The following is a 27,162-nucleotide window of genomic DNA, read 5'->3' on the forward strand; positions in this document are numbered from 1 at the left end:
TTAAGTTGGCGTAACATTTGTTCGTTTTCAGCGTGTCTTACTATAAACGATGTCCTTTTTCGTTACGCTACCGTCAAAAGTAGATCTGGTTCGTTCATTAATTCTATCAACAAACATGTACCATGCTTTCCAGTGCTACAGAGTGACATGCCTCCATCCACAAAGAATATAGCTCCTGGGGTTGTGCGTTGGGCCCTGTGCCACGTACCGGGCTGAGGGTTACAAAGACAAATTCAAACGATCTCTGCATTTAAGAAGTTTACCACCTAGGGGCACCTGGGTGGCTCAGTCGGTTGAGCATCTGACTCTTGATTTGAGCTCAGGTCATGATCTCGAGATTCATGGGATCGAGCCCCACATCAGGCTCCCAGCTGACAGCACGGTACCTGCTTGGGCTTCTCTGTCTCCCTCTCTCTCTGCCATCCCCCACTCCAATACATAAATAAACTTTACAAAGTTTACTGCCGGCACACCTGGGTGGCTCAGTCTGTTAAGCATCCGACTTTGGCTCAGGTCATGATCTCGTGGTTTGTTGAGTTCGACCCCCACGTCGGGCTCTGTGCTAACAGCTCAGAGCCTGGAGCCTGCCTCGGATTGTGTATCTCCTCTCTCTGCCCCTCCCATGCTCATGCTCTGTCTCTCTCTCTCTCTCAATAATAAATGAACATTAACAAAATGTTTTAAAAAGTTTACTGCCTAATGATATTTAACCAGCCCCATTTTCTAAAAGGGGAAACTGAGCCTCTGAGATGCCTTACAACTGTTAAGTCATTAGAGCAGAGCCATAGCTCAGAACCCACCAAATGCAAGAAGGAGGTGGTGTGAACCTTGTACCAGCATTTCACCCAAAAGTTTTCAAAACTCTCCAGTGGGGTGTCCTATTTCACACCAGGAAATTTTGTGAGGCTTCCCAGGGACTTTCAGTAGTAAACAGGGGGAAGTGTTACCCATCTGCGGTGTTTCTAAGTGGTTTTGAGATGTCACTGCCGTTCTGGATAAATCCCAGGGGACCTTTTAAAAGTTAAACTTGACTCTGGCAAGAGTCTTAGTTGAGGAAATTTCTTGGCCGAATGGGGCAGAAATCTGAACCACCCTGAGGGCGTGGGGGTGAGAGCTGGGAGTACAGTAAGGGCTTGCTCAGGGAGAAGAGAAACAAGAGAAGCCCAGGAGGCTGGGTTCTCTGAGTTCAGAGAGAGGTGGCAGAAATGAAGTAACCTGACTGGCTGGGATGTGGGGGCAAAGATTAGATTGGACTTGAAAGGTCAAAAATGAGGCAGCATTTTTTTTTTAACATTTATTCATTTTTGAAAGGCAGAGACAGAGCACGATTGGGGGAGGGGCAGAGAGAGAGGGACACACAGAAACAGAAGCAGGCTTCAGGCTCCGAGGCATCAATCAGCACAGAGCCTGATGCGGGGCTCAAACTCACAGACCGCGAGATCATGACCTGAGCCAAAGTCGGCCACCCAGGCGCCCCCAAAAAGGAGGCAGCATTTTTAAGTCGGGAGGGAATTTTGGTGGCTGGGACGTCTGTGCAACAAACAGACTGAGGTGTCTGTTCAACAAACCACGCTCATGGTCTTCTCTGGGTCAGGCAGGGCAACCAGGCAGTGTGGCTACTAAAATGACAAAGATCCAGCTAGGGAGGCAGACCCGGGAACAAAAAGCGACAGTGCAGCGGCTCAGGGCCAGACGAGGGCAGGAAAAGGGAGGGAGCAGGCAGGCAGAGAGGGCCTCACAGGGAGAAACTGAGCGTCAAAGTCGATCAGAACTCCAGATTTTATTCTTAGTGTGATGGGGCTGCCATCACACTAAGCTTTTGAGGAAGGGACTGCGGTGCTCCAATTTACATTTTAAAAAGGTCATTCTGGCTGCTGTTTGAAGCAGGACTGGATGACTAGATGCAGCAGAGACGGTCCCTGCAGAGAAGGTCTCTGCGGGAGTCTAGGAGGGAGGTGATAGTGTGGGGATGGTGAGAAGAGTCAATTTCGGATAGAGAGTTGGTGAATTTCAAAGTAGTGCTGACAGGATTTGCTGATGGATTAGATGTGGAGTTGAGAGGAAGTGAGGGTGACTCCTGAATTTAGGGCCTTGGCAGCTGGGTGAGGAGGACTGGGGGCATTACAGATCATGGGGAAGATGGGCCTGGGGGAGCTAAATTAAGAGTTTTATTTTGGGGGAGCGCCTGGGTGGCTCAGTCAGTAAGTGTCTGACTCTTGGTTTCAGCTCAGGGCATAATCTCATGGTTCCTGAGATCGAGGCCCGAGACATGCTCTGCACTGTGAGTGCAGAGCCTGCTTGGGATTCTCTCTCCCTCTCTCTCTGCCCTTCCCCACCCCCTCAAAATAAATGAACATTTAAAAAAAAAAAAAAAAAGACTTTTGTTTTGGGTGCGTGGCTGGCTCAGTCGGTAGAGCATGTGACTGTTGATCTCAGGGTCATGAGTTCGAGCCCCATGTTGGGCATGGAGCCTACTTAATAAATAAAATTATTTTTTTAAAAAAGTTTTGTTTTGATCATGATAAAGTTGAGATGTGTGGACATCCACGTGGTGAGGCAGGAGAGTGGAATCTGAAGCTCATGTGTGAGGTCAGTCTAGAGTTTAGGTAAGGATGTCATCAGCATAGGTTGAGATCACCTAGATTAGAGAGGCTAGAAAAAAAAAAGATATGGGTGGACTGAGCTCTGATACAGGCCAACATTCAGAGGAGCCACTGGAACTGTTGGGAAACCAGGGGAGTGGCGTCATGGGGGCACAAAGAAAAGTTCCGTCGGTACCCCAGGGCTGCTGTAACAATGCGCCACCGACTGGTGGCTCAAACAACGAATGAATTTGCTCACAGGTCTAGAGGCTAGAAGGCCAAGATCCAGGGGTTGGCAGAGTTGGTGCCTTCTGCGGGTTGACAGGGAGAATTTATTCCATGCCTCTTCTAGCTTCTCATGGATTGCCGGAAGTCGTCCACATTCCTTGACTTGTTGGGGCATCACCCCAATCTCTGCCTTCGTGTTCACATGGTGTTCACAAGTACATGTGTTTCATGCATGTGTGTCTGTGTCCAAAATTAGCCTTTGTATAAGGACACAATCAGATTAGATTAGACCCACCCAATGACCTCATCTTAACTTGCGAAGGCCCTATTTCCAAACAAGGTCTCATTCACAAGTACTGCGGGATGAGGACCTTCAATATCTTTTAGGGGGACACAGTTCAACCCACAGTAGTCAGAGGCTTGGACTTGGCAAATGTTCCTGGCAACCTTGATAAAGGCTGTTTGAGTGGTGGGGACAAAGGCCACATTGGAGGAGGTGGAAGAGAGAAGAGGTCATGACAAGGTAGAGACCATGACCGTAGGTGACGCTCGAGAAACTTTGCTGTAGTGCTGCAGAAACTTGGAGGGCACGAATCTGAGAGAGTTTTGTTCATTTTTAAGATGGGTGATACTAACTGCATGTGAGTGTTCTAGAAGCTTGAGAGAGACAATTATAGGTTACAAGAAAGAGGGGCTAAGGAAGGCTGGAATTCCTTCCGTAGAAACAGAGGGACAGGATCCAGGAGGCTTCTTTTCTTTTTTTTTTTTCTTTTTGAGATAGAGGGAATCTTTTTTTTTTTTAATTATTTTTTAGAGTTCACTTATTTTTTGATGGAGAGAGAGAGAGAGCAGGGGAGGGCAGAGAGAGAGGGAGACACAGAATCCGAAGCAGGCTCGAGGCTCTGAGCTGTCAGCACAGAGCCCGACGCGGGGCTCGAACTCATGGAGTGTGAGATCATGACCTGAGCCGAAGTCGGACACTTAACCGACTGAGCCACCCAGGCGCCCCCAGGAGGCTTCTTTTCTTGTTACGGGATTGAAGGCAGAGTATGTGGGTCCAAATGCTGGAAGATGGGCGGATTTAGTGGTGGAAAGGTGAGGTTGTTTATGTCCAATTGTGTCTGGTTTCTCAATGAAGTATGAGGTGTGACCGTAAGCTGAGGATGTGTATTTAAGGGAATGCTGGAAATTGGAAGAAATTGTGAAACAGTCTCAGAGTGTGGGAGAAACAAAGCTGGAACTATGAACTGTCGTAGGAATGCCCGGCACTGATGAAATTTGTGGTCACAGATACGAAGCAAGTCAGTCGGTGCTGCTGAGTGCTTTTCCTCGGCCATGGTTAGCTGAGTGCGTAGATTAAGAACAAGTGGGTAGTTGAGTTCAACTAGGGTTGGGATTTTGCCAGCGAAGAGCAAGAGAATGAAGCGTCTTTGCAGTGGGTTCGTTTTTGATACTGGATCGTGGAATTCACGCTGGGTAAGGAGGGAAGCGAAGGAGGGCAAGAAATCACAACAGAAGTGGAAACGGCAGTGGTGTGGAGGTTTCCAGGGGTTGGTAAGTCGCTGAATAGGGATACGGGGCAGTGAGCTGGGAAGATGGCAGGTGGTGACCACGTGAAGTGTGGGATACTTAGAAGTGAGATCTTGGAGGTGGTGCTGGCAGACAAATGAAGTCAAAAGCTGTATACCCTCTGCCTCAGGCCCGCAAAATCTTTTAAAATGAACATAATCAACTGAGGTTTAAACCTCACCTCTGCCAAAGTGCCAGTCAGCTTGCCAGTCCAAGGACTTCTTGTCCTCACCAGCACACCTACAGCTACGGCAACACTTTGTTATCTCGGTGTCCAGAGCTACCCTCCCTCCACCCTCTGGCTGATAGCAGGCTCGAGGAAGCTGGTTTACACTTTATTTTCCTGTTGGGACTGACAGGGCTAAGTCACACATTCTTACAGGTTTTGATGCTTTAGGACTGTGTTTTTTTTTCCCCTTTAGAACAACTTCCAAGGTAGGGAGAATCAAATTATATATTCAAGGACTAGATGGGGAAGGGGAGGCTCATTCAAGAAAGCTTTAAGGGGCGCCTGGGTGGCTCAGTCGGTCAGGCCTCAGACTTTGGCTCAGGTCATGATCTCATGGTTTGTGGGTTCGAGTCCCGCATCCCACTCTGCGCTGATAGTGCAGAATCTGCTGGGATTCTCTCTCTCCCTCTCTCTCTGCCCCTCCCCCACTTGTGCTTTCTGTCTCTCTCTCTCAAAATAAATAAATAAACTTAGAAAAACTAAGTGGAAAAGGGGTGCCTGGGTGGCTCGGTGAGTGAAACGTCCGACTTCGGCTCAAGTCATGATCTCACCACTCGCGAGTTCGAGCCCCGCGTTGGGCTCTGTGCTGACAGCTCAGAGCCTGGAGCCTGCTTGGGATTCTGTGTCTCCCTCTCTTTCTAACCCTCCCCCACTTCCACTCTGTCTCTCTTGCTCTCAAAAAATAAACACTAAAAAAATAGAAAAAAGAAAAAGCTTTAAGAAAACTTTTGGGGGGACATGTGGTGTTAGCCACAAAGTCGACAGTGGAAAACAAAAAAAAGGCTTAGCCATAAGGAAGATGCTGTTATTTTAAAAGTTTTTTAAGTTCATTTATTTATTTTGAGAAAGAGAGAGAGAGGGAAAACACCCGTGGGGGAAAGACAGAGAAGGAGAGAGGGAGAGAGAGAATCCCAAGCAGGCTCTACGCTGTCAGCACAGACCCCGATGTGGGGCTCGAACCTCCAAACTGTGAGATCATGACCGAAGCCAAAGTCAAGAGTCAGACTTTCTTTTATTAATTAAAAAAAATTTACATCCAAGGTCATTAGCATATGGTGCAACAATGATTTCAGCAGTAGATTCCAGTGATTCATCCCCTACGTATAATACCCAGTGCTCATCCCAACAAGTGTCCTCCTTCATGCCCCTTGCCCGTTTAGCCCCTCCCCTCACCCCCAACCCCTCCAGCCGCCCTGAGTTTGTTCTCCATATTCAAGAATCTCTTATGTTTTGTCCCCTCCCTGTTTTTGTATTATTTTCGCTTCCCTTCCCTTAGGGTCATCTGTTTTGTGTCTTAAATTCCTCATATGAGTGAAGTCACATGATATTGGTCTTTCTCTGACTCAAGAGTCGGACGTTTAACTGACTGAGCCACCCAGGCACCCCTGATGCTGTGGTTTTAGAGTATTAATACTTTTCCATTCATTCGGCAAACATTATTGGTCACCTATGATGTGCCAGCCAACATCTAAGTCAGTCATTCCCTAACTTTTTGGGCTCAGGATCCCTTTTACACTCTTAAAAATTATTGAAGACCCCAAGGAACTTTTGTTCATGTGTGTTATATAGTTATCAATAGTTACCGTTCAAGAAGTCAGAACTGAGGAATTTTTAAATATTCATTAAAAATAATAAACCCACTACATGTCAACGTAACACTTTTAATGAAAAATTATTTTTCAAAACAAAATGTAGCAAGAAGAGGGACATTGTTTTACTTTTTTTCCCCAAATGTTGTTAATATCTGGCTTGATAGAAGATAACTCGAATCTCCTATCTGTTTTCGCATTCCACGGGTTGCCAGATCACTTATCATGTATTTTCTAGAAGATACATGTCCAACGTACACTCATGAAAAAAATGAGAGTTAAAAAGGAAAATAACAGCTGCATATTATTATGAACATTATTTTGGCCTTGAGGGCCCCCTGAAAGGGTCTGAAAATGGGATCCCCGTGGGTGCCCAGATCATATTTTGGGAACCACTGGGCTAGGTATTGGGAAATTGCCCTCAAGGAGCTGAAACCAGCAGGAAAGAACATTTATAGGTGTATGTAGTGTAGCGTGTTAAGTGTTCAAGTAGCGTATAATAATATTGTTCTGACCGGGAAGGTCGACAAAGATTTCAAGAAGGGGTTGATGTTTGAGTTGGACCTTGAAGCATGAGTACTTATATAAGGGGGAGGAAGAGGGCTTTCTTGGCTGAGAAACAGCACACATAGAGGCAGGACACAAGTCCAAAGTTCTGGAGTATTAACACGCATGAACGGAAGTTACTGAAGAGAAGGCTGGCAAAGCATAGTGGGAGGACAGGCTGTACAGAGCCTTGATTGCGTAGGCCATGGGAAACCATTGTTAGCTGCTAAATCACAAGTATTAGCTGATGGTTATGCCCCTACTCTCTCTAGGCCAGGCACTGTATTAGGAATTTCATTCTCTCACCAACCTGTTGAAAGAGGAATTGTTAGTCTCACTTGACAACCAAGAAACTGAGGCTTCAAGTATTTAATTTTCATGCTTAGATCTCTTTTCTATTATTAACCTCCTATTATTAATACATTTTTTTCTGAAGTTCTTAGGATTAAAAATGAGTTATTTCCAGAGCAATGGATAAGATAATAAGGGGTAAACCATAGAAACTGAGGACCTTTTAGATTCCTAGAAGGAAGTGGCTGTTCTTTGAATAGTCCCATTGAAGCAGGAAGAGCAGCTGGCTTCCTCCTGGTTCCTGAAAGATCTTTCCGCAGTCCCTAAGTGCTTAAAATTGCCACACTCCGTCTGTAATAGATTTTTTTTTTTTTTAATTTCAGAGGTGTCATTGAAAAACTTTTAGCAGAAAAAAGAAATGAACTAAGGAGAATTAAATATAGCAATTATAATAGACAAAATTTTTTCAAAGGATAACGGTCCGTGTGTCCTTTACATGCTGTATCCTGCGGTTCTGGGCGGCTCAGGACATAAATAGGACTTGAATGTGTTGCCTCCTGGGAAGCATATAAGAGAGTCAACACCTCCAAGGACTACGTTTCTTTCCTCCTCTGCAACTTCAGTTTGCCTCTCCTGAAAGGGGACAGTCTAATAGGGCACCACCTAAGAAACAAGAGTTCACATTTTCGTGGGGAGATGTATGTGGATTAGATACTGAAAGCTGGGTCGTAGGCAAAGCTAAGTAGTGATTCAGAAACTCGAAAACCGAAAGGGCACGAATGCATAAGAATGATTCATTTTTCCCTTACGATTTTGCACTCATTATCCACTCCAAATTATTAGTGTCTTAACACCAGACGTGTATTTACACAGTATTGTCAATTCTTATTATACTAAGATCTCATGCTGACGATCTACTTAGCACTCAATACAGGAACCCCGATATATGCAAGCCTAAGGTAAGGGTACACACTTGGGTGTGTATTAGGACCTTAAGAGAGCTTCCGGGAATTGTCGGGTTATCTGGCAAAGTCCCCTTTCGCCCAAAGGACTGGGTGGGGCTGGGGGGCACCGGGGCGGGGCGGTCTCCTAGGAGACCACGGGGGAACCAGTGCGCACGCGTACAGCCTAGGCCCGGCTGATGCAACCTCCGGCGGGCGGGCTGGGTCCGCCGAGAGTAAGGAAGCCGACAGGGAACGGCCGGAGACCAATCAGGGACCGCACGCCGGAGTGGGGAAAGGCCCGCCCGCCGAGGCTGTGCGAGTGACGTTGGGCGACGCGGGGCTGGTGGCGTAGCCAGCCGCCCTCCTTCGTCTCGTCCTCTCGCCTGGGGGTGTCCTGCTCCGCGCTGGCCCCGCGGCCATTTTGGGCTTCGCTTCCACCCGCGTCCTCTTGCCCAGCCCTTCCGGGGTCGCGCTGCCGAGGGGCTTTTTAACGGTCCGTCTCTTCTGGACAGTCGCTGCCGTCGCCGCGGGAGGGCTCTATCTATGGTGGAGAGGCCTCGGGCGGACTAGGACACCTTCTTCCCGCCAGGATGAATGTCGTCTCGGCCGCTACGTCCTGCGCCTGCCGTTCCGGACTGTGGTCTGCCGCCCGCGGCGGAAGCCGCTTCCCGCTGTGGTTCTTCTGCTGGCCCGGGGATCGGCCTGGGGCCCCGACTCCGGCCAAGACTGTTTAGGCCGCTCCGAATCCCGTCCGACCTTCAGCCCTGAGAAGACTGCCAAGAGCAAGGAGATGGAGCCGGCAGCAGACGGGTCTCGGCCACGGCCAGCCTCTCGGCCGGGCTCCCGGATCCGGCTGCCCTTCTTCTTCCCTCGGCGCCCGCAGCCCGGCACCTCCAAGTTGCCCTCGCCTCCTGCCCCGGAACACTCCGGGGACCCCAGACTTGCTGCTTCCCCCCAGCCTCGGACCAGCTCCTGGGTGAAGCTGCTTTCCCAGCTCTTCGCGCCCCTCCCCAGCCTGCTTCAGAAGCTGCTGGTTTGGAGCCAGCTTTTCGGAGAGATGGTTCCCACCAGATGGCTAGATTTTGCTGGAGGGTCCAGCGCCCTGAGGGCCCTGAAGGCTCGGGAGGACCCAGCCGCGCCCCCCGCGCAGAAATCTTTGAGTTCGCTGCGGCTCGACCCCTCGGACGACTCTGGTGCCAGCCCCCTCAATTGGCTGGAGGAGGGGATCCACTGGCAGTGCTCGTCTTTAGATCTAACATCGGAACTCAAGGCCAAGGCCGGAGCCCTGGACCCCGCGGCACACGCTTTTCTGTTAGAGCACCAGCTGTGGGGAGTGGAGCTGTTGCCGAGTGGCCTTCAAGGCCATCTTTGCTCGGACCGGGAACTTGGCTCTTTGCCCTCCGGGCCTCCAAACGTTAAGCGTTTAAGCAGTTTCAGCGTGGTCTCCTATTTGTTGAACCCCTCCTATCTGGACTCCCTGCCCCGGGTGGGGCTCGGCTATCAGAGCGGCGTGGGAAGTGGCGAGCTAGTTGATTTCCAGACCCTCAGCCCCGAGAGCAGCTGTGTGACCGAGGCCCATGACCCTCCCCAGCCACTGAAGGCAGAGATCACTTGCGCTTCATGGCGGGGATGTCCGCCCCTTTCTAGAGAGGGCCTGCCCGAAATCCACCATCTTCGCATGAAACGGCTGGAATTCCTCCAGCAGGCCAGCAAGGGGCAAGCGTTACCCAGCCCAGACCAAGATCATGGCTACCACAGTCTGGAGGAGGAGCACAGCTTGCCCCGGATGGATCCGCAACCCGGCGGAGACAGTCCGACACAGTGTGTTCCCTCTGCTGGAGCCGTTCCCGGAACCGCCCAGAAACCGGGAACCGAGGAGGAAGTCGCGTTGGTGACCACAGAGGACCCGCTTGCTGTGGAGAAACCGGGGCCTTCAGAAGGCTGTCCGTCTCGTGAGGTACCGGTGGAAAAAGAGCCTGGCGAGGACCAAACAAGTGTAGTTGACTCCTCAGACCTAGAGGATGACATTCCCTTATCCTCGAGACCAGCCTGTAGCAACAGGTTGATAGATTACATTTTGGGAGGCGCATCCAGTGACCCGGAAACAAGTTCTGATTCCGAAGGTGAGGGTTGGGATGAGGAGGCTGAGGATGATGGTTTTGACAGTGATAGCTCATTCTCAGAATCAGACCTTGAACAAGACTCTGAAGGGCTTCAGCTTTGGAACTCTTTCTACAGCGTAGATCCGTATAATCCCCAAAACTTTACGGCAACAATTCAGACTGCTGCCAGAATTGTTCCTGGAGCCCCTTCTGACTCCGAGAAGGATTTGTCTGACAAGTCTGATCTAGAGAATTCTCCCCAGACCGGAAGCCTTCCCGAGTCTCCTGACCAGAATTCTGGGGAGGAAGAGGACTGGGAATCTAGTGCAGATGAAGCAGAGAATCTCAAACTGTGGAATTCTTTCTGTAATTCCGATGACCCCTACAACCTTTTAAATTTTAAGGCTCCTTTTCAAACATCAGGGAAAATTTGGAAAGGCTGTTGCGACCCAGAGAGGCCGTCTGAGCCCGCTGCGGCCATTTCGGAGTATCACACCTTACTTTCTTGTGAGGTGCACCTGTTAGGGAGCCGCGAAACCGAAGGTCCAGACTTGGGACAGGGTGGGGTTCTTTCTGGACAAAGACACACGCGTATCAAGAGGAAAAAGGTTTGTGTCTTTCTTCTAATGTGCCTGTTAATTTGTACTGTTTTGATGTGGTTAAATACAATAGGATGACTTTTCTGGAGGCATAGTCGTGCATATTTTTTGCGCGGAAGGACTCTAAGCTTATATACTCGGATTAAGAAATGACACCCTCCCACCTCCACCCCCCCTTCTTCCCTCTTGTAGAATGTTGTTCCTGTCCAGATGGAGGACACTGGGGTATAGACGTTAGCAGGAAAGTGCCCTTTTTTTTTTTTTTTGGTTGTTGTTGTTGTTAATGGTTATTTATTTTTGAGACAGAGAAAGAGCATGAACAAGGGAGGGTCAGAGAGAGGGAGACACAGAATCCAAAGCAGGCTCGAGGCTCTGAGCTGTCAGCACAGAGCCCGACGTGGGGCTCGATCTCACGGAGTGTGAGATCATGACCTGAGCCGAAGTAAGATGCTTAACCGACTGAGCCACCCAGGCGCCCCGGAAAGTGCCCTTTTCATTTGGGTTTGTAGCTCTGGGCTATTTGCATGCAAACTTCAACTTTCCACTCTTTTTTACGGAACAGAAAAATCAAACCTTGTGTGTATACACAATTTAAATTTTTCGGGAGGTTGGTCAGGTCCTGTTGTAGCCATAGAGTTTTTAAATGTGGTACGTCACTTGCAGACCTTAATATTTTATTTACGGGATAACAGTGTCTTCGTTACTGTCCATTAGGACCCAGAGGGATGATGGTACCAAGTAGCAGGCCAGATTTGTCTGGTTGTTTGCCATGAAAGAAAATACTAGTTTCAATATGAAAGACTTTTTGAGATGTACGTGACTTTGACGGTAAAAAACCCAAAAACCAGGAAATAGTATTGCCTTTTCCTAAGAGTGCAATTAGTTATTAGTTCTCATTGGCCAGTTACTGGTTAATAATCATTTGTAACAATGATGGTCACTTACTAGGCTTAACTTGAGTAGTTGCTTCCTAAACTAATCTCAAAAACTTCATTTTATTCTTTTAACACATTGTCAAGTTGATCTTATTTTGGGAAGCCCTTTGAATTGCTTTGTATTTTCCCTCTATTGTTTGTTCAGCTAAAGTTATTAATTGGAGAGGAATCCCTCTAAGCACACAGGGTGTCTTTTATTGTAGAGGGAAAGTTTCTTTAGTTTCCTGTACACTTATTTGGAAAGAGAAAGAAGGGGAAATTATTGCTGCCCTCTGATTCTGCCGCATCAGAGTTTGAAGCGGACAGTGCCATAATTTATTGGCTCCAAATAGCCAGCTGAATTGATCCTTTGAAACTCTTCCTGGGTAGAAAATTTCTCTAAATGGTGATAACGTATGTCTCGCCTGTAGAAGTAGAATAAGTCATGTTAAAAAATTCGTTCACTCTTCTGTAAATGTAGTCATAAAAGATCTTTCCTCTATATTTTTAATGGGCCCCTGGCAAAATGACCTATTTCGTGACTAGATTAAAAAGCAAAGTGGGGCAGCGGAATGCACATTTGGTATCTGGAGACTTGTGTTCCCTCCTGCTGAGCTGTTAGGGCCAAGAGATTTGGGAAGACAGCCAGACCTGCAAAGTAACTTGACCTCTCGTGGCCTTGATTGACTCATTTATCTGATGGGAGTAATAATTGCATCTATTGTATGAGTTATTGCATGATTTAAATGAGATGAGTAAATAACACTCCTAATTCATCCCCTTGCCTTTAAATGGTAGCTGTACAGTTCAGGGACCTCAGGCCAGTCTCATGTCTCATTTTCGCTTACTCATTGAGTAAAAATGAGATGAGTCAAGTAGCTGGGAGACTACTGACTATGAAGTGGAAGCAACATTTATAAAGGATTATGTCTAAAACAGTAAAATTATTCGGGCAGCCTTTTAGTACTTGACATTCTTCAGGTATATGGGAATTGTGGAGAGTGCCTAATTTTTTTTTTTTTTTAAGTTTTTTTTAATGTTTATTTATTTCTGAGACAGGGAGAGACAGAGCATGAGTAGTAGGGGAGGGGCAGAAAGAGAGAGAGACACAGAATCCGAAGCAGGCTCCAGGCTCTGAGCTGTCAGCACAGAGCCCGACGCGGGGCTCGAACTCACCGTGAGATCACGACCCGGGCTGAAGTTGGACCCTTAACCGACTGAGCCACCCAGGCGCCCCTGATAGTGCTTAATTCTTAAAACGAAACATTGAGCTATGGGAGTTTGAAACGCCTGTGCCATGGCATTAACAGTGCAGATTGTGGGGCCGCACTCGGTTTGCAGTCTGTTTGCTACACCTCCTGGAAGCTGTGTCATTTGAAACAAGCCCATTAACCTCCCTGCCTTTCTTTCCTTCTCTGTACAATGGAGGTGATAATCGTACATGTCCTATGAGGATTAAATGAGGTAGAAATTGTGAAGTGCTCTGAAGGGAGCTTGGCACATGGTAAACACTCTATCCATGTTGTTGTTATTATTTAGTGACACCATGAGTGAGTAACTCTAGAATGCAATATCTAGTAAGATGTTACATGCTTGCTAATTGTCCTCGAGGGCATTCCTTGGCCTGATGTAAAGGGAAGGAAAGGAGAAAGGAGTAGGCCACGGTGGGATTAGCTGATGTAACTATTGAACATATTTTAGAGCAAGTATTTACTTTTGTACTTCGCTACGTCCGAAAGAAACTTCTATATTAGAAATTAAGTAGGGGTTAAAAAGGGACTGTCACTCATTACGTGAAATCATGTATACTATAATATTTACATTTTCATGTGTATGTAATGATAGCATATTAAGGAGGAATGAAAAGGGTTTTTATTTCAACCACAAAGTCTCTTAGCAACATAGCCTTAAAATGTTAATTTTGCTGTATTTTGTTGACTAAGTAACCTTTCTAATAGTCTGATTACAAAAGTAATACTACATGTTCATGATGCAAAAGTTGGAAAGCACCGAAAAAGTGAAATTTTATTTAAAAGGAAAAAGAATAGAAATAGTGAAGGTCTTGTTAAAGCTTTTGGTGCCGTAAGAAAAGCATCGACTGACATTGACGAATAACTGTTTCAAATATTTCTGAAAAGTTCTGGGGGAAACATTTGTCATTTTGGAAGAAAAGTGTCACAGAACTGTACTTCCCTAAGGATTGGGAAAAAAAAAAAAAAAAAAAAACCACAAGGATAACATCAGGAGACTTACAGTTCCCCATCTGGATTCATTTTCTTAACACCAAAGCCAAGAGGAGGGAGGTAGAACAACACGATGACAGACGGGGGCAGGAATGTATGTGTATGTGTGAAGGAAATTAAGATGGCATTGGCTCACTTTAAAAAAAAAAATTTAATTAATTGATTAATTTTTAAATTTACATCCAAGTGAGCATGTAGTGCAACAATGATTTCAGGAGTAGATTCCATAATGCCCCTTCCCCATTTAGCCCATCCCCCCTCCAACCACCCCTCCAGTAACCCTGGGTTTGTTCTCCATTTTTAAGAGTCTCTTCTGTTTCGTCCCCCTCGCTGTTTGTATATGATTTTTGCTTCCCTTCCCTTATGTTCATCTGTTTTGTCTGTTAAATTCCTCCTGTGAGTGAAGTCATATGATATTTGTCTTTCTCTGACTAATTTCGCTTAGCATAATACCCTCCAGTTCCATCCATGTAGGTGCAAATGGCCATTTGCTCACTATTTATTGAGATGCCATCTAATCAGTCAGAACTACTGCTGCTTTCTTCTTTGTCTTTTAAACTTCTGTTACAGTTGAAACCACATATTCCTCTGAGGTACTGGGTTGTTTGATATTCCGAAAGAATTAGTAGCATAAAGGTTTGTTAATTACCTCAATGATTGTAAGATCCTAGAGCACGATTAAAAATAGTCTTTGTCTTTATAGGTAACCTTCCTTGAAGAAGTTACTGAGTATTATATAAGTGGTGATGAGGACCGCAAAGGACCATGGGAAGAATTTGCACGGGATGGGTGCAGGTTCCAGAAACGAATTCAAGAAACAGAAGATGCTATTGGATATTGCTTGACAGTTGAGCACAGAGAAAGAATGTTCAATAGGCTCCAGGAAACATGCTTCAAAGGACTTACTGCTTTCGAGCAATGTTAAGATGGTTTGACAGCCTCTAACTCGAGCATACACTACCTCTTATTTGAGAGGTTTCTTTTAAAAACAAAATTTGGCAGCTGTCCTTTTTTTTTAGAGGATATGCAACTTGGACCCAGTGACCTAAATTTTTTTTTTTTTTTTTTGCAACCAATCCCACTCAGAAATGTCCAGGTTTGAAGCCGAGCCCTGGTAATGAAGGATGAGATGATGTGGTTTCTAATCCTCCCTTTTTTGACTCAGTTGGATGTGTTTTTGAATGTTCTGTGCTTGCCAAGGTGAAATAGGGGACCGTTTAAGGTGTAATTTTGCATTTCCAAAGCTTATTTTCTTGGGAAACAATATTTATAGGGTGCAAAACCCATTTTCCATTCTAATTTAAATTATGTTTACCTGTCTGAAAACGCTGGGCTCTTCCTCCCTGACATTCTAAAATTAAGAGGCTTTTATGTTCTCTCTATTTTTATCTCAGTGATGTGGCCCTTCTAACTTAAAAGCTGAGAAAATAATCTTGTGTATGCTACCAGCTTAAATTATCTTGTGTCAACTTTTTTTCCCTCTACTAAAAATGACTCTGGTTGAAAGTTGTGTGGTGGGTCATTGTTTCTAGGTGAAGTTCTACCTAAGACACTTTCAGGAACCGCCACAAAACTTCCATGTGTAGGACTCTTCTGGTGTTTGGGAAAATTGCATCTTTCTGCCAAATTGTAATGTCTAACACGTTTAACTTCTGTGCAAACCGTCTCGGAGAGGGTTCTGTACATGTTACTGTCGTGCCCAATTCAATGGTTCTTTGCATGTTGCAACAGGTAGAAATTGTTGTAAAAGACTCTGGAAAGCAATGATTGCATCATAGGCATTGATTTTTTAAATCGAAAAGCCAAGAATTGTCCTAGGAAGGAGCTAGGAGACCTCTCAGAGCAATTTGGTTCTGTTGTGTATGCTCTCAACAGAAAACCAGTGTTATTAATCTCACGTCTCAGCACCGTCACTTTTAAAACCTGTCAGGGGGACACTGTAAACTTGGAAATGGGCAGTTCTGAATTTTCCAGTTTGCAACATAAAACACAGACTTCAGTCGATATCCAAGTTTATCGTGTTCTGTTACTGAGAGAAGTAAGACAAGGCCTGTACTTCCAGGATGGTACTATAGACTTAACTCGAAAGTCTTAATATTTTTAGCCCAAAGTTCACTTTTGAATTGAAGTTTTTGCAGTGACTGATTGTCCTTGGTTTGCTCGGTTAGCTCTACATGGTGCACATCTGTTAGGCCGAGGTAATGTTGATCTCCTCCTATTGGTCCCTCTTTACCCCACGCGCCTCCTGTCGCAGGTGGTGGAACACATGAGTAGAACAGGTGACCTCTTCAGTTTCAACTTGTTTCAGTGTGGAAACAAATTTTTCATCAAAGTGCTGGCAGAGTTACTACCTCAGTTTATAATCTACCTGGTCATTACTTCCATCCAGTCTGCTCTAAGCATTGCCTCCAGTGATAACACACATACTCACAGGTGAATACACGGCGAGTACGCCATCATCAAAGCCGGTCCCATTTTTGCAGAGCCCTTCCCCCCCGGGCGCTGTGCGCCTCCACTTGAGGCCATTGTAGGGGCTGCACTTGCAGAGTCCTGCTGGAGCGCAGTGGAAACAGGCTGGTTTCAAGCACCGCTGCGTCAGATGGAAAGAAGGCACCATTTGCCTTGAACGAAGCTTATGGAAAGCGTCTAGGCGTTCTTTTAAAACCAGCCTGCAGCCTGCTGGTTATTTCACAGGCTCCGCCTGAAATCTTGCACCTCTCGCTTATGTGAAAATAATGGCATAGCTTGCCACGTATTGGATTTTGGCACCTTGTTCCCTGGGGATTCCGACCTCACTACCAAATGAGTAAAAGCTTGGGGAAGAGTTCTCCCACTTACCACCCTCCTTTCAAAGAAGCGATCAGACAGTGATGAAAAGGACAGAAGGGGCTATTTTTAAGTGGGGCTGAAGGAGAAAAAAATTCTTGTCATTTCATCCCAATCCTAGTTGTTAGAACAAAGTCAAACCTGGAAGCTGTCACTGAACATTGTGCACGTTTAAAGTCTTGCAATGGTGCTTTAAGTATCAATGTAGCATGTGAAAGGCTTTGTACAGACAGGTAAAATTTCCTTTTCTGAGTGTTTGAAATGTGATAACAGCGCCTCTTCATCTTTAACTTGAAATCAAAACTGTCAGATTTTATTTTTTTATAATTTAAGGAAGGTGAATTTAGGGGACGAGGAGACTCTAAATTGGCTTCTACAGATGCAGTGATTTAAATGTAACCAGTTTGTTGGGATTTTATAGCTAAAATTATATTTGTGTATATAACTTTAACTAATCTGTAAATTGTAATAAATATATTTGCAATTATTAGATGTTACATGATATTTTGGTTCAAGTTGATAGTGTATGTTTCCTAGTATTTTACATTAGCTTTGGACTTACTGAGCAGAATTTTCAGGATTAAATCAGGTACTTGTGTGAAAGCACTATAAACTTAGAGGTGCTGGACAAATTTCTGTACTTTAAAAAGGTTATGTGACATGTAAATTGCACCTCAGCTTGTTGAAGGGGAGGAATTTTAAGGGGATGAGTAGGATTGCAAACCAAGTTTTAATAGGGGAATTTGGTTCTTAGAGTATGAAATGCCCTTCTTAGAGACTGGGGATTTGATTCCAAAATTGGCCCAGGCATCCACTTCTGCAAGGAAAACAGTAAAATGGGGTATTTCACAGAAGCAGTCAAATTCACATGCTCGGCTTAGCATAGTGTTTCTCTTAGGTACAGGGAAATTTTTTTTTTTTTTTTTAATTTAAATTCAAGTTAGTTAACACAGTATAGTATTGGTTTCAGGAGTAGAACCCAGTGATTCATCACTTACATACAGCCAGTGCTCATCACAAGTGTCTTTTTTTTTTTTTTTTTTTTTTTTTTTTACATTTATTTATTTTTGAGACCCAGAGACAGAGTGCGAGCAGGGGAGGGGCAGAGAGAGAGGCAGACGCAGAATCCGATGCAGGCTCCAGGCTCTGAGCTGTCAGCACAGAGCCCATCGCGGGGCTCGAACCCACGAACTGTGGGATTGTGACCTGAGCCAAAGCCCGATGCTCAACCCACCGAGCCACCCAGGCACCCCACAAGTGTCCTCCTTAATACCCTTCACCCATTTAGCCCATCCCCCCATCCATCTCCCCTCCAGCAACCCTCAGTTTGTTCTCTATATTGAAGAGTCTTATGGTTTGCCTATGTCTCTGTTTTTGTCATATATTTTCTTCCCTTCCCCTATGTTCATCTGTTTTATTTCTTAAATTCCACATATGAGTGAAATCATGGTATTTGTCTTTCTCTGACTGACTTCACTTAGCATAACACACTAACTCCATCCACATCATTGCAAATGGCCAGGTTTCATTTCTTTTGATGACTGAGTAATATCCCATTGTGTGTGCATATATATATATATATATATATATATATATATATATATGCCACCTCTTTATCCATTCATCAGCCAATAGATGTGGGCTCTTTCCATAGTTTGGCTATTGTTGATAACACTATGAACATCAGGGCACGTGCCCCTTCAAATCATCATGTTTGTATCCTCTGGATAAATACATAGTAGTGCAACTGCTGGGTTGTGGGGTAGTTCTATTTTATTTAATATTTATTTTTGAGAGAGAGCAAGTGGGGGAGGGGCAGAGAGAGAGAGGGAGACACAGAATCATAAGCAGGCTCCAGGCTCCAAGCTGTCAGCACAGAGCCTCACGTGGAGCTTGAACTCATGAACTGTAAGATCATGAGCTGAAGTCGGATGCTCAACCTAGTGAGCTACCCAGGCACCCCAGGATAGTTCTATTTTTTGATTTTTTAAATTAGGTTATGTTTTGTGAGAGAGGGGGGGCGGCCCGGGCAGAGAGAGAGGAAGAGAGAATCCCAAGCAGGCTCCACACTGTCAGTGCAAAGCCCGATGTGGGGCTCAGACTCATGAACCGTGAGATCATGATCTGAGCTGAAATCGAGACTCAGACACTTCATCGACTGAACCACCCAGATGCCCCCGCCCAGTTCTGTTTTTTAACTTTTTGAGGAACTCCCATATTGTTTTCCAGAGTGGCTGCGCCAGTTAAGTAGCAGGGAAATCTTAATGTTTCTTTAGTTTGTGCATTATTATTAATGATAACCATGATGCTGTAAATCATGACATTCTCCCATTTACAATGTTGCATAAATGTGATGGCAGCATCAGAAAAATCAAACTTCTTACCCTGGAAAAAAGACAGCATTTGGGTTATAACAAGCCTATTAATGGATTAAGGCATAAGAGCATTCTTAATTTGGGTATTTGGATCTTCCTAGCTGATGAAGAAAATTTATTAAAGATATAGTTCTGAACCGGGAGGAAAGAACAGTTGCAAGCAATCAGTATTTAGTACAAATTGAATTGATAGCCCCAGGTTATACTTTATACCATCTTGGGATTAATTGAAGCATTTTTGGCTCTCTCTTCCCGGAAGTTTTATGGAAATAGCCACATTCACATCAAACCAGATTTATCGCTATGACTCCCGATATCATGGAGAAATTGTGCGAAATTTTCACAATTAGAGAAATTTTTGGAGAAATTTTTTTTCTACTTTAATAGAAAGTTTAAGGCAAATATTTAATTACTGACCTCAAATTTTGCTGGTTACAGATTTAGGAATTTGGTGGTCTCATCTGGAGACTTCTTTGGATTCTCTGTGTACCTTTTATTTTTATCTTTTATTTTTTAAAAGATTTTATTTTTATTATTATTTTTTTAACGTTTATTTATTTTTGAGACAGAGAGAGACAGAGCACGAACGGGGGAGGGTCAGAGAGAGGGAGACACAGAATCTGAAACAGGCTCCGGGCTCTGAGCTGTCAGCCCAGAGCCCGACGCGGGGCTCGAACTCACGGACCGTGAGATCGTGACCTGAGCCAAAGTCGGACGCTTAAGCGACCGAGCCACCCAGGCGCCCCTAAAGATTTTATTTTTAATCTCTACACCCAACACGGGGCCCAAACTCACAAACCTGAGATCAAGTGTCGCATGCTCTCCCGACTGAGCCAGCCAGGCGCCCCCTTCTGTGTACCTTTAAAAATAAATGGAGGGTTTCTGGGGGGCTCAGTCGGTTGAGCTGCCAACTCTTGATTTTGGCTCAGGTCATGATCCCAGAGTCTTGGGATCAAGCCCTGTGTTGGGCTCTGCACTGAGTGAGCATGGAGCCTGCTTGGGATCTTCTCTCTCCCTCCGTCCTCCCGTTCTCTCTCTTTACAAAAAAAAAAAAAAAAAGTGGAAATATCTTGTTTGTCTTTTTTTCTCACAAAACACATGTTATAAAAGTATCCAATATAGAGATATATAAAAGAATTCTTAGTACATTCTAAAAAATAAGTATGCTGCCCAGGGTACCCTTTGAGTTGAGAGACTTCATTTCTTTTGTATGTATAAGGAGGTTTTGATATTTCTTCATTTAACTGATTATAACACGAATGTTAGTTTTTTTGGAATCTTTCTGTGTTGGTAATTAGGATCTTTTCCTTATGGACTTCATTGAATGCTTTGTGGTCAATACAAAACATTAGTCTTTTGCTCCCTGGATTTGCTCCAGAGAGACTGTTTGTGTCGGTCAGTTATGACTTTAAAATACAAAGGTAGCGTGATATCAATATCTAGAGCAATAGGGGTAATAAATAGGATAAACCAATCTCTTTTAACCTCGCTCACTTTGAGGATTCACTAAGCAAGACTTATATTGCTTCCAATTAATATGTTTTAGTGACAAATTTGCCATCAGGGAATTTAAAGAAACCATTTTACACATGGAATGGAGAATACAGGGGGTCGGTAGGGGTATATGTTACTATGTAATAATTTGAGTTGCATCCCTGTTTTACCGTTGGCCGGCTCTGTAATCTCACCAGGGAAGACAGAAGAAGCTAGGTGTATAGAAAGCGGGTTGCTTGACCCATCGGGAAGATACCCCAGGGATCTGATGAGGACACAAGGTCTAGAAACCTGAACTACAAGGGACGAACTTGGGAGTGATTTATCAAGTTTTGTTCTTTTAATCTTTTACTCTTTCCTCCATCTGTTCACTATTGTTCTTGCAGATCCTTCCCTAGAAGACAAGGATGAGGACCTCCGCAGCAAAAGAACAGCACGGTTTGCCAGAGGTGTGTGTTCATTAAAGACACCGTCTACCCAAGGGGAAGAAAGGAGCTCACAGGGGCCTTAACTCTCTCCAGAGCTTGCTGCATACTTTCCCACCAAAATAATAGGTTACCATATATGTGGTTTAAGACTGGATTAATTTTGGGGGTGCCTGGGGGGGGGGTTCAGTCAGTGAATTGTCGGACTCTCAGATTTTGGCTCAGGTCATGATCTGGTTCGTGGGTTCGAGCCTCCCACTGGGCTCTGCACTGACAGTGTGGAACCTGCTTGGGACTCTCTCTCCCTCTCTCTCTGCCCCTCCTCTGCTTAATCTCTCTCTTTCAAAATAAATAAACATTAAAAACATAAATACACTGAGATGGGGCACCTGGGTGGCTCAGTCAGTTAAGTGTCTGACTCCTGATTTTGGCTCAGGTCATGATCTTACAGTTTGTGAGTTAGGGTTAGGGTTAGGGTTAGGGTTAGGGTTAGGGTTAGGGTTAGGGTTAGCGCAGTGTGGAACCTGCTTGGTATTCTCTCTCTCCCTCTCTCTCTGCCCCTCCCCTGCTTGTGCCCCCCCTCTCTCCGTCTTTCTCAAAAATAAATAATTGAAAAAAAAAAAGACTGGGTTAATTTTCATAAATATCCCAAAGATGTTCAGGGTCGAAAAGAGAGGTGGGAGTAAATCTGCATGCAGTATACCATTTTGAGTTAAACCTGTTTTTTTTTTTTCTGTTTCTTTTTTAAAAGATTTTACTTTCAAAAGTTGATTATTATTTTGAGAGAGCAGGCATGTGAGCAGGGGAGGGGCAGAGATAGAGGAAGAGAGAGAGAATTCCAAGCAGGCTCCACGCTATCAGTTGCAGAGTCCGATGGGGGGCTCAAACTCACGAACTGTGAGATCATGACTGAGCCGAGATCGAGAGTCAGACGCTCAACTGACTGAGCCCCCGGGTGCCTCTAGGATTTTAAGTAATATCTACCCCCAACATGAGGCTTGAACTTACAACCTTGGGATGAAGAGTCTCGTGCTGTACCGACTGAGATAGCCAGGTGCCCCCAAGCATGCTTTTCTTTTTTTAATTTTTAAAAACTTATCTATTTTGGGGCACCTGGGTGGCTCAGTCGGTTAAGCGTCTGACTTCGGCTCGGGTCACAATCTCACAGTTCGTGAGTTTGAGCCCCGCGTCGGGCTCTGTGCTGACCGCTCAGAGCCTGGAGCCTGCTTCACATTTTGTGTCTCCCTCTCTCTCTGCCCCTTCCCTGCTCATGCTGTGTCCCTCTCTGTCTCAAAAATAAAAATAAAACATTAAAAAAAATTAAAAAAAAAAACTTATCTATTTTGAGAGAGAGAGAGAGAGAGAGACAGCGTGAGTGGGGGAGGGGTAAAGAGTGAGAGGGAGAGAGAGAATCCCAAGCACTCTCAGTGCAGAGCCCTCCACAAGGCCTGAACCCACGATACCGTAAGATCATGAGCTGATCCAAAACCAAGAGTCAGATGCTTAACCCGGGTGCCCCAGCATGCTTTTCTTGGTGGAGTTCATGCATTGGCTCAGAAGGCAAAAACCAGAGAGGAGTCAGTCCCAAAACAGTTTTGAAAACGCATCTGCATATATATTCTGGGATGGTTGTCTTTAAAAATGTTTCCTCATGAGAAGATGAGTCCTTCATCTCAAAAGTACCTCCAAGAGACTCCTCACTGCCTTATCCACAACCTGCCCTTTCCCTCACTTCACCTTTTTATTTATTTATTTTTTCAATGTTTGTTTATTTTTGAGAGAGAGAGAGAGAGAGAGAGAGAGAGAGAGAGAGAGAGAGAGACAGCCTGAGCAGGAGAGGGACAGAGAGAGAGGGAGACACAGAATCCGAAGCAGGCTCCAGGCTCCGAGCTGTCAGCACAGAGCCGGACGTGGGGCTCGAACTCACGAACGGTGAGATCATGACCTGAGCCGAAGTCGGGCGCTTAACTGACGGAGCCACCCAGGTGCCCCATTCCTCACTTCACCTTTTTAAAAAAAACTATGTTCATTCTGACCTCATCTTGTTAACATTTTCACTTGTTTCTTGTCTTTTGCCACCCTCGCTAGCCTGGAACTGTAACTAGCATATAGATATTCAACAAAGATTTGAATGAGTAAATCACTTTTATTTATTTATTTATTTATTTACTTACTTATTTACTTATTTATTTATAATCTCTTGAATGAGTTAATCACTTTTTTCTTTTCTTTCCTTTGTTTGCGGTGTGTGTGTGTGTGTGTGTGTGTGTGTGTGTGTGTGTGTGTTTAGTAATCTCTACACCCAACGTGGGGCTCAAACTCACAACCCCGAGATCAAGAGCCGCGCGCTCTTCCAGCCGAGCCAGCCAGGTGCTCCAGGTTAATCACTTTGGTAAAGTCACCTCTCGTAGAGCGTTCGCTGAGGTCTCATCGACGCAGCCGGGTCTGATTACAAACAAATGTGCCACGATCACAGATGAGGTCGAATCACGGAACTGAAAGGTCCTCCCAGGGAAGCCGCCGGACGCTCTTAACTTTGTGGAATGGAATCGCAAACGCCAACCTGGCTGGGGATACCACATCAGTTCATTCGAGTGTCCTTAATACGGTGCATGTCAACTGCTGACTTTCACACGTGAGCAAATCGGCCGAGTCCTTTTCTTTTCCAGAATTAACAGCCTGTATTGCGGCGCCAGGGTATCTGTTCTCTTCCTTTGCGGCTGGGGGTTTCTAGAGATGCTCCGTTGATTCCACTAGATGGCGCTCCTCACCATCTCAGAGTGCCTGGTGGATTCCCTGCTGTTACCAATGTACTACTGCTCCCTTGGAGGCCATTCCCGCGGTGTAACCGAGCGGGAGAACTGCCCTGCCCGGTCCAGGCCTGCCCATTGTGACTCCACCTTTTGGTGGTGAGTGCCCGGAAGTGGAGGCTGTTCCCTGTGGGAGTACCAAGGTTTGTATTTGAACGCAAACAAGTGAATCGATTCTTCCTGAGCTCCACAGAGAGAGGCTAATTTAGGAGACTGGAGGTGGAATCTAAGAGGCCGATGATGTCGGATCTTGGCTCGACCTTCCGGGTTAGGGTTTTTCCAGTCCAGGGCTTCATCTCACTCAACTATTTGCTTAGCATTCTGCTTTCTATTGCGTGCTGGTGAACCAGGGCAGTCATCCTCAGTGACAGGAGAGAGGGTGGCACGTCGCTCGAGGCGTGGAGAATCACTGTGTCTGATCACAGAGCTGTGCACGAGACCAGCTCGGAGGGTGGAAAGGATCCTCAAGAACCGCTGGGCTGGGGTTTCGGGCTGCTGTCGCCCGATTCCCTCCTACCGCTAGTAGCCAAGGCCAGGTGGACATCCAGGACCGCTCTTTGGTAAGTTGGTATTGGCTCCACGGGCTGGCCCCGGTCTACCTCCAGGGGTGCAGCACAGTAACCCGGATGTCTCAGGGGCACAACATACTTTCCGTCAACTCAAGTGATAATTTCCATGGCCGCCGCCTCCCAGTGGACCGGCTCCCCCACCAACACGCACAGTTCAGGAATTTATTGACTCGTGTGTTTCAGAAAAGCAATTAAATGTGTGGAAAGTCTGTCTTCCATGTACACATTATGCTTATTTGTAGTAATTGCGGTGTTCTTGAGAAGCTAGTATTACTAGTGGTGAATTTACACCTACAGTTTTAAATCAGGTGATTCTTTCAAGTGAGAGCATGAGGTTTGGTGTTATGAAAGGCACTTCCTGGTTAGGTAGATAAAGAGCATTTCCACTACCCCAAAAAGTTCCCCCATGCTCTTTTTTTTTTTTTTTTTTTTAAAGTGAGGTCCACGCACAACGTGGGGCTTGAACTCAAGACTCAGATCAGGAGTTGCATGCTGGACTGATGTGCCCCTCCCACATACTATTTCGTATTCAACCAACCTCCAGCTTTTGGCAGCCAGTGATCTGCTTTGTTTTCTTTTTTTCTTGCTTTGTTTATTTATTTTGAGAGAGAGAGAGCACATGGGAATGGCAGAGAGGGGGGAAAGAGAGAGAATCCCGAGCAGGCTCCACGCTTTCAGTGCAGAGCCCGGCGCGGGGCTCGAACCCATGAACCACGAGGTCACGACCTGAGCTGAAATCAAGAGTTGGATGCCCAACCAACTGAGCCACCCGGCGTCCCCAATGACCTGCTTTTTATCACTATTTTACCTTTTCTAGAGTTTCACAAAAATCGTATCTTACAGTATGTACCCTTTGTGTCTGACTTGTTTAATCGAGTGTAATACTTTTGCAATTCATTTATGCTCTTGGGTATACCAGTTGTCCACCCTTTCAGTTGCTGAGTAGTATTACTTGTATGATTACACCACAATTTATTTATTCAATCACTAGTAGAGGGACAGGTGGTTTGTCTACAATTTGTGGCTATTGAATAAATAGCTGCATAAATGCTGCATAAATGAATAAAGCTGCTATGAACATGTGTATAAAAGTGTTTCTGTGGCCATACATTTCCATTCCTTTTGGATAAGTTTAGGAGTGAGACTGCCGGAGCACAGGTAAGTACATGTTTAATTTTATAAGGAAACAACTTCCAGTTTTCCAAAGCGGCTGTACCACTTGGCAGCAATGTATGAGAGATCCAGTGTTCCCATGTCCTTACCCCTGCTGGATATTGTAAGTCTTTTTAAGTTTAGCTCTTCTAGTGGATTTGCAGTGGTATCTTATTCTGGTATAAATTTGCATGTTCTTGATGTTTAATGTTATGGCACATCTTTTCATAAGTCGATCTGAAACAGCAAATATCTTCCTTGGTGAAGTATGTGTTCAGATCTTTGGTCTGTTTTTAACCAAGATTGTGTGTGTGTGTGTGTGTGTGTGTGTGTGTGTATTTGGGACTTAGATATAAATCCCTTACCATGTATATGTTTTACCAATATTTTCTCCCAGTCTATGGCTGGCCTTTTCATTTTTTTTCACGTTTATTTATTTTTGACAGAGAGAGAGAGACAGAGACAGAGACAGAGTGCAAGTGGGGCAGGGGCAGAGAGAGAGGGAGACACAGAATCTGAAACAGGCTCCAGGCTCTGAGCTGTCAGCACAGAGCCTGATGTGGGGCTTGAACTCATGGACTGCGAGATGATGGCCTGAGCTGAAGTCGGATGCTTAACTGACTGAGCCACCCAGGCACCCCTCATTTTGTTAATCATGTCATTTAAGAGCAAATTTTAAAATTTTGTAGAAGTCCAATTTATCCATTTTTTCTTCCACGGTCCATGCTTTTTGTGCCATTTCTCAAAAATCTTTCCCGAAGTCACATATATATATTTTAAAGACCTATACTTTCCATTATTACTTTAAAACTTTTTAAAATGTTTATTTATTTTTAAGAGAGAGAGAGCACGAGCAGGGGAAGGGCAGAGAGAGAGAGGAAGACAGAAAATCCAAGCAGGCTCTGTGTTGTCAGCACAAAGCCCGACATGGGGCTCAATCCCATGACACTGGGATCATGACCTGAGCTGAAATCAGGAGTCGGTTGCTCAACGGACCGAGCCACCCAGGTGCCCCTCTGGTCCAGTAATTTCTGATTTGTAATTCATTTCCTTCTTTCTGCTGTAAATTACGTGATGTATTTTATCTATCTCCCAATTTACAGATGAAGGACCCAAAGCATCATGACCTACCCAAGATGACACAACAAGGAAGAATGGCAAAAAATGGGCAGGTAAACCCAGCCTGCTTCCCGAGTCCCTGCCTCATTCATCTCAGGCAGTCTTCATAGATGAGATGGAAATAGAGCTAGACTTGGAAAAAATAAGTACTCTTAATTGGGTAAATGTTGGGGAAAGGGGGCAGTTAATGGGTAAGGAGGCAAAGGCTATTTCAAGTAGGAAAAACAGCTTTAGAGAAAATGTGAAAATGCAAGAATATAGAAACATGTTGGGGAACGGCTAATAGGTCAGGCAAGCTGGGTACGGGTTCTGTGGGATGGAAAATGTAGCGGAGAATAAAGTTGTTACTCTAAATGATAGAGTATTTTGAAGGCCATGCTAAGAAATTTGGTCTGTTTCATGCTACATAAAGGCAGTGACATGGCCAAACTGGTTCTTTTGGATTACTTCATGGGTCATTGGTAGATGGATTGTGTTCAAGCCCCACGTGGAGCATAAAGCTTAGTTAAAAATAAAAGGGGGGGGGGGGCGCCTGGGTGGCTCAGTCGGTTAAGCG

The 27,162-nt window shown here is 45.2% G+C and overlaps 1 protein-coding gene and 1 non-coding gene across 7 annotated transcripts; both read left to right on the forward strand.

Moving 5' to 3' along the window:
* The first annotated feature begins 2,392 nt into the window (after positions 1-2,392).
* Positions 2,393-2,465, forward strand: TRNAN-GUU (transfer RNA asparagine (anticodon GUU)). The gene has a single exon. It is a non-coding gene; the product is annotated as a tRNA-Asn (tRNA).
* Positions 2,466-8,187: 5,722 nt separating this feature from the next.
* PPP1R15B (protein phosphatase 1 regulatory subunit 15B) lies at positions 8,188-27,126 on the forward strand. 6 transcript variants are annotated; one of them, XR_002075889.2, is made up of 4 exons: positions 8,192-10,688; positions 20,918-20,980; positions 23,247-24,326; positions 26,591-27,126. XR_002075889.2 is itself a non-coding variant. In XM_053909024.1 (3 exons), exons 1-3 carry the CDS (start codon positions 8,769-8,771, stop codon positions 23,453-23,455), a joined length of 1,605 nt encoding a protein of 534 aa, XP_053764999.1. In that variant the 5' UTR covers positions 8,188-8,768; the 3' UTR covers positions 23,456-24,776. The 6 variants fall into 6 exon arrangements, 4 of the variants coding, with proteins under 4 accessions (XP_053764999.1, XP_019288439.2, XP_019288448.2 ...); XM_053909024.1 differs by lacking the exon at positions 26,591-27,126 and having other exon boundaries at positions 8,188-10,101; positions 23,247-24,776; XM_019432894.2 differs by lacking the exon at positions 23,247-24,326 and having other exon boundaries at positions 8,191-10,101; positions 26,591-26,628.
* The last annotated feature ends 36 nt before the right edge of the window (positions 27,127-27,162 follow it).

Source organism: Panthera pardus, unplaced genomic scaffold (assembly GCF_024362965.1).
Source record: "Panthera pardus isolate Hobbes unplaced genomic scaffold, ASM2436296v1 HiC_scaffold_21, whole genome shotgun sequence".
NCBI classification, from domain to species: Eukaryota; Metazoa; Chordata; class Mammalia; order Carnivora; family Felidae; genus Panthera; species Panthera pardus.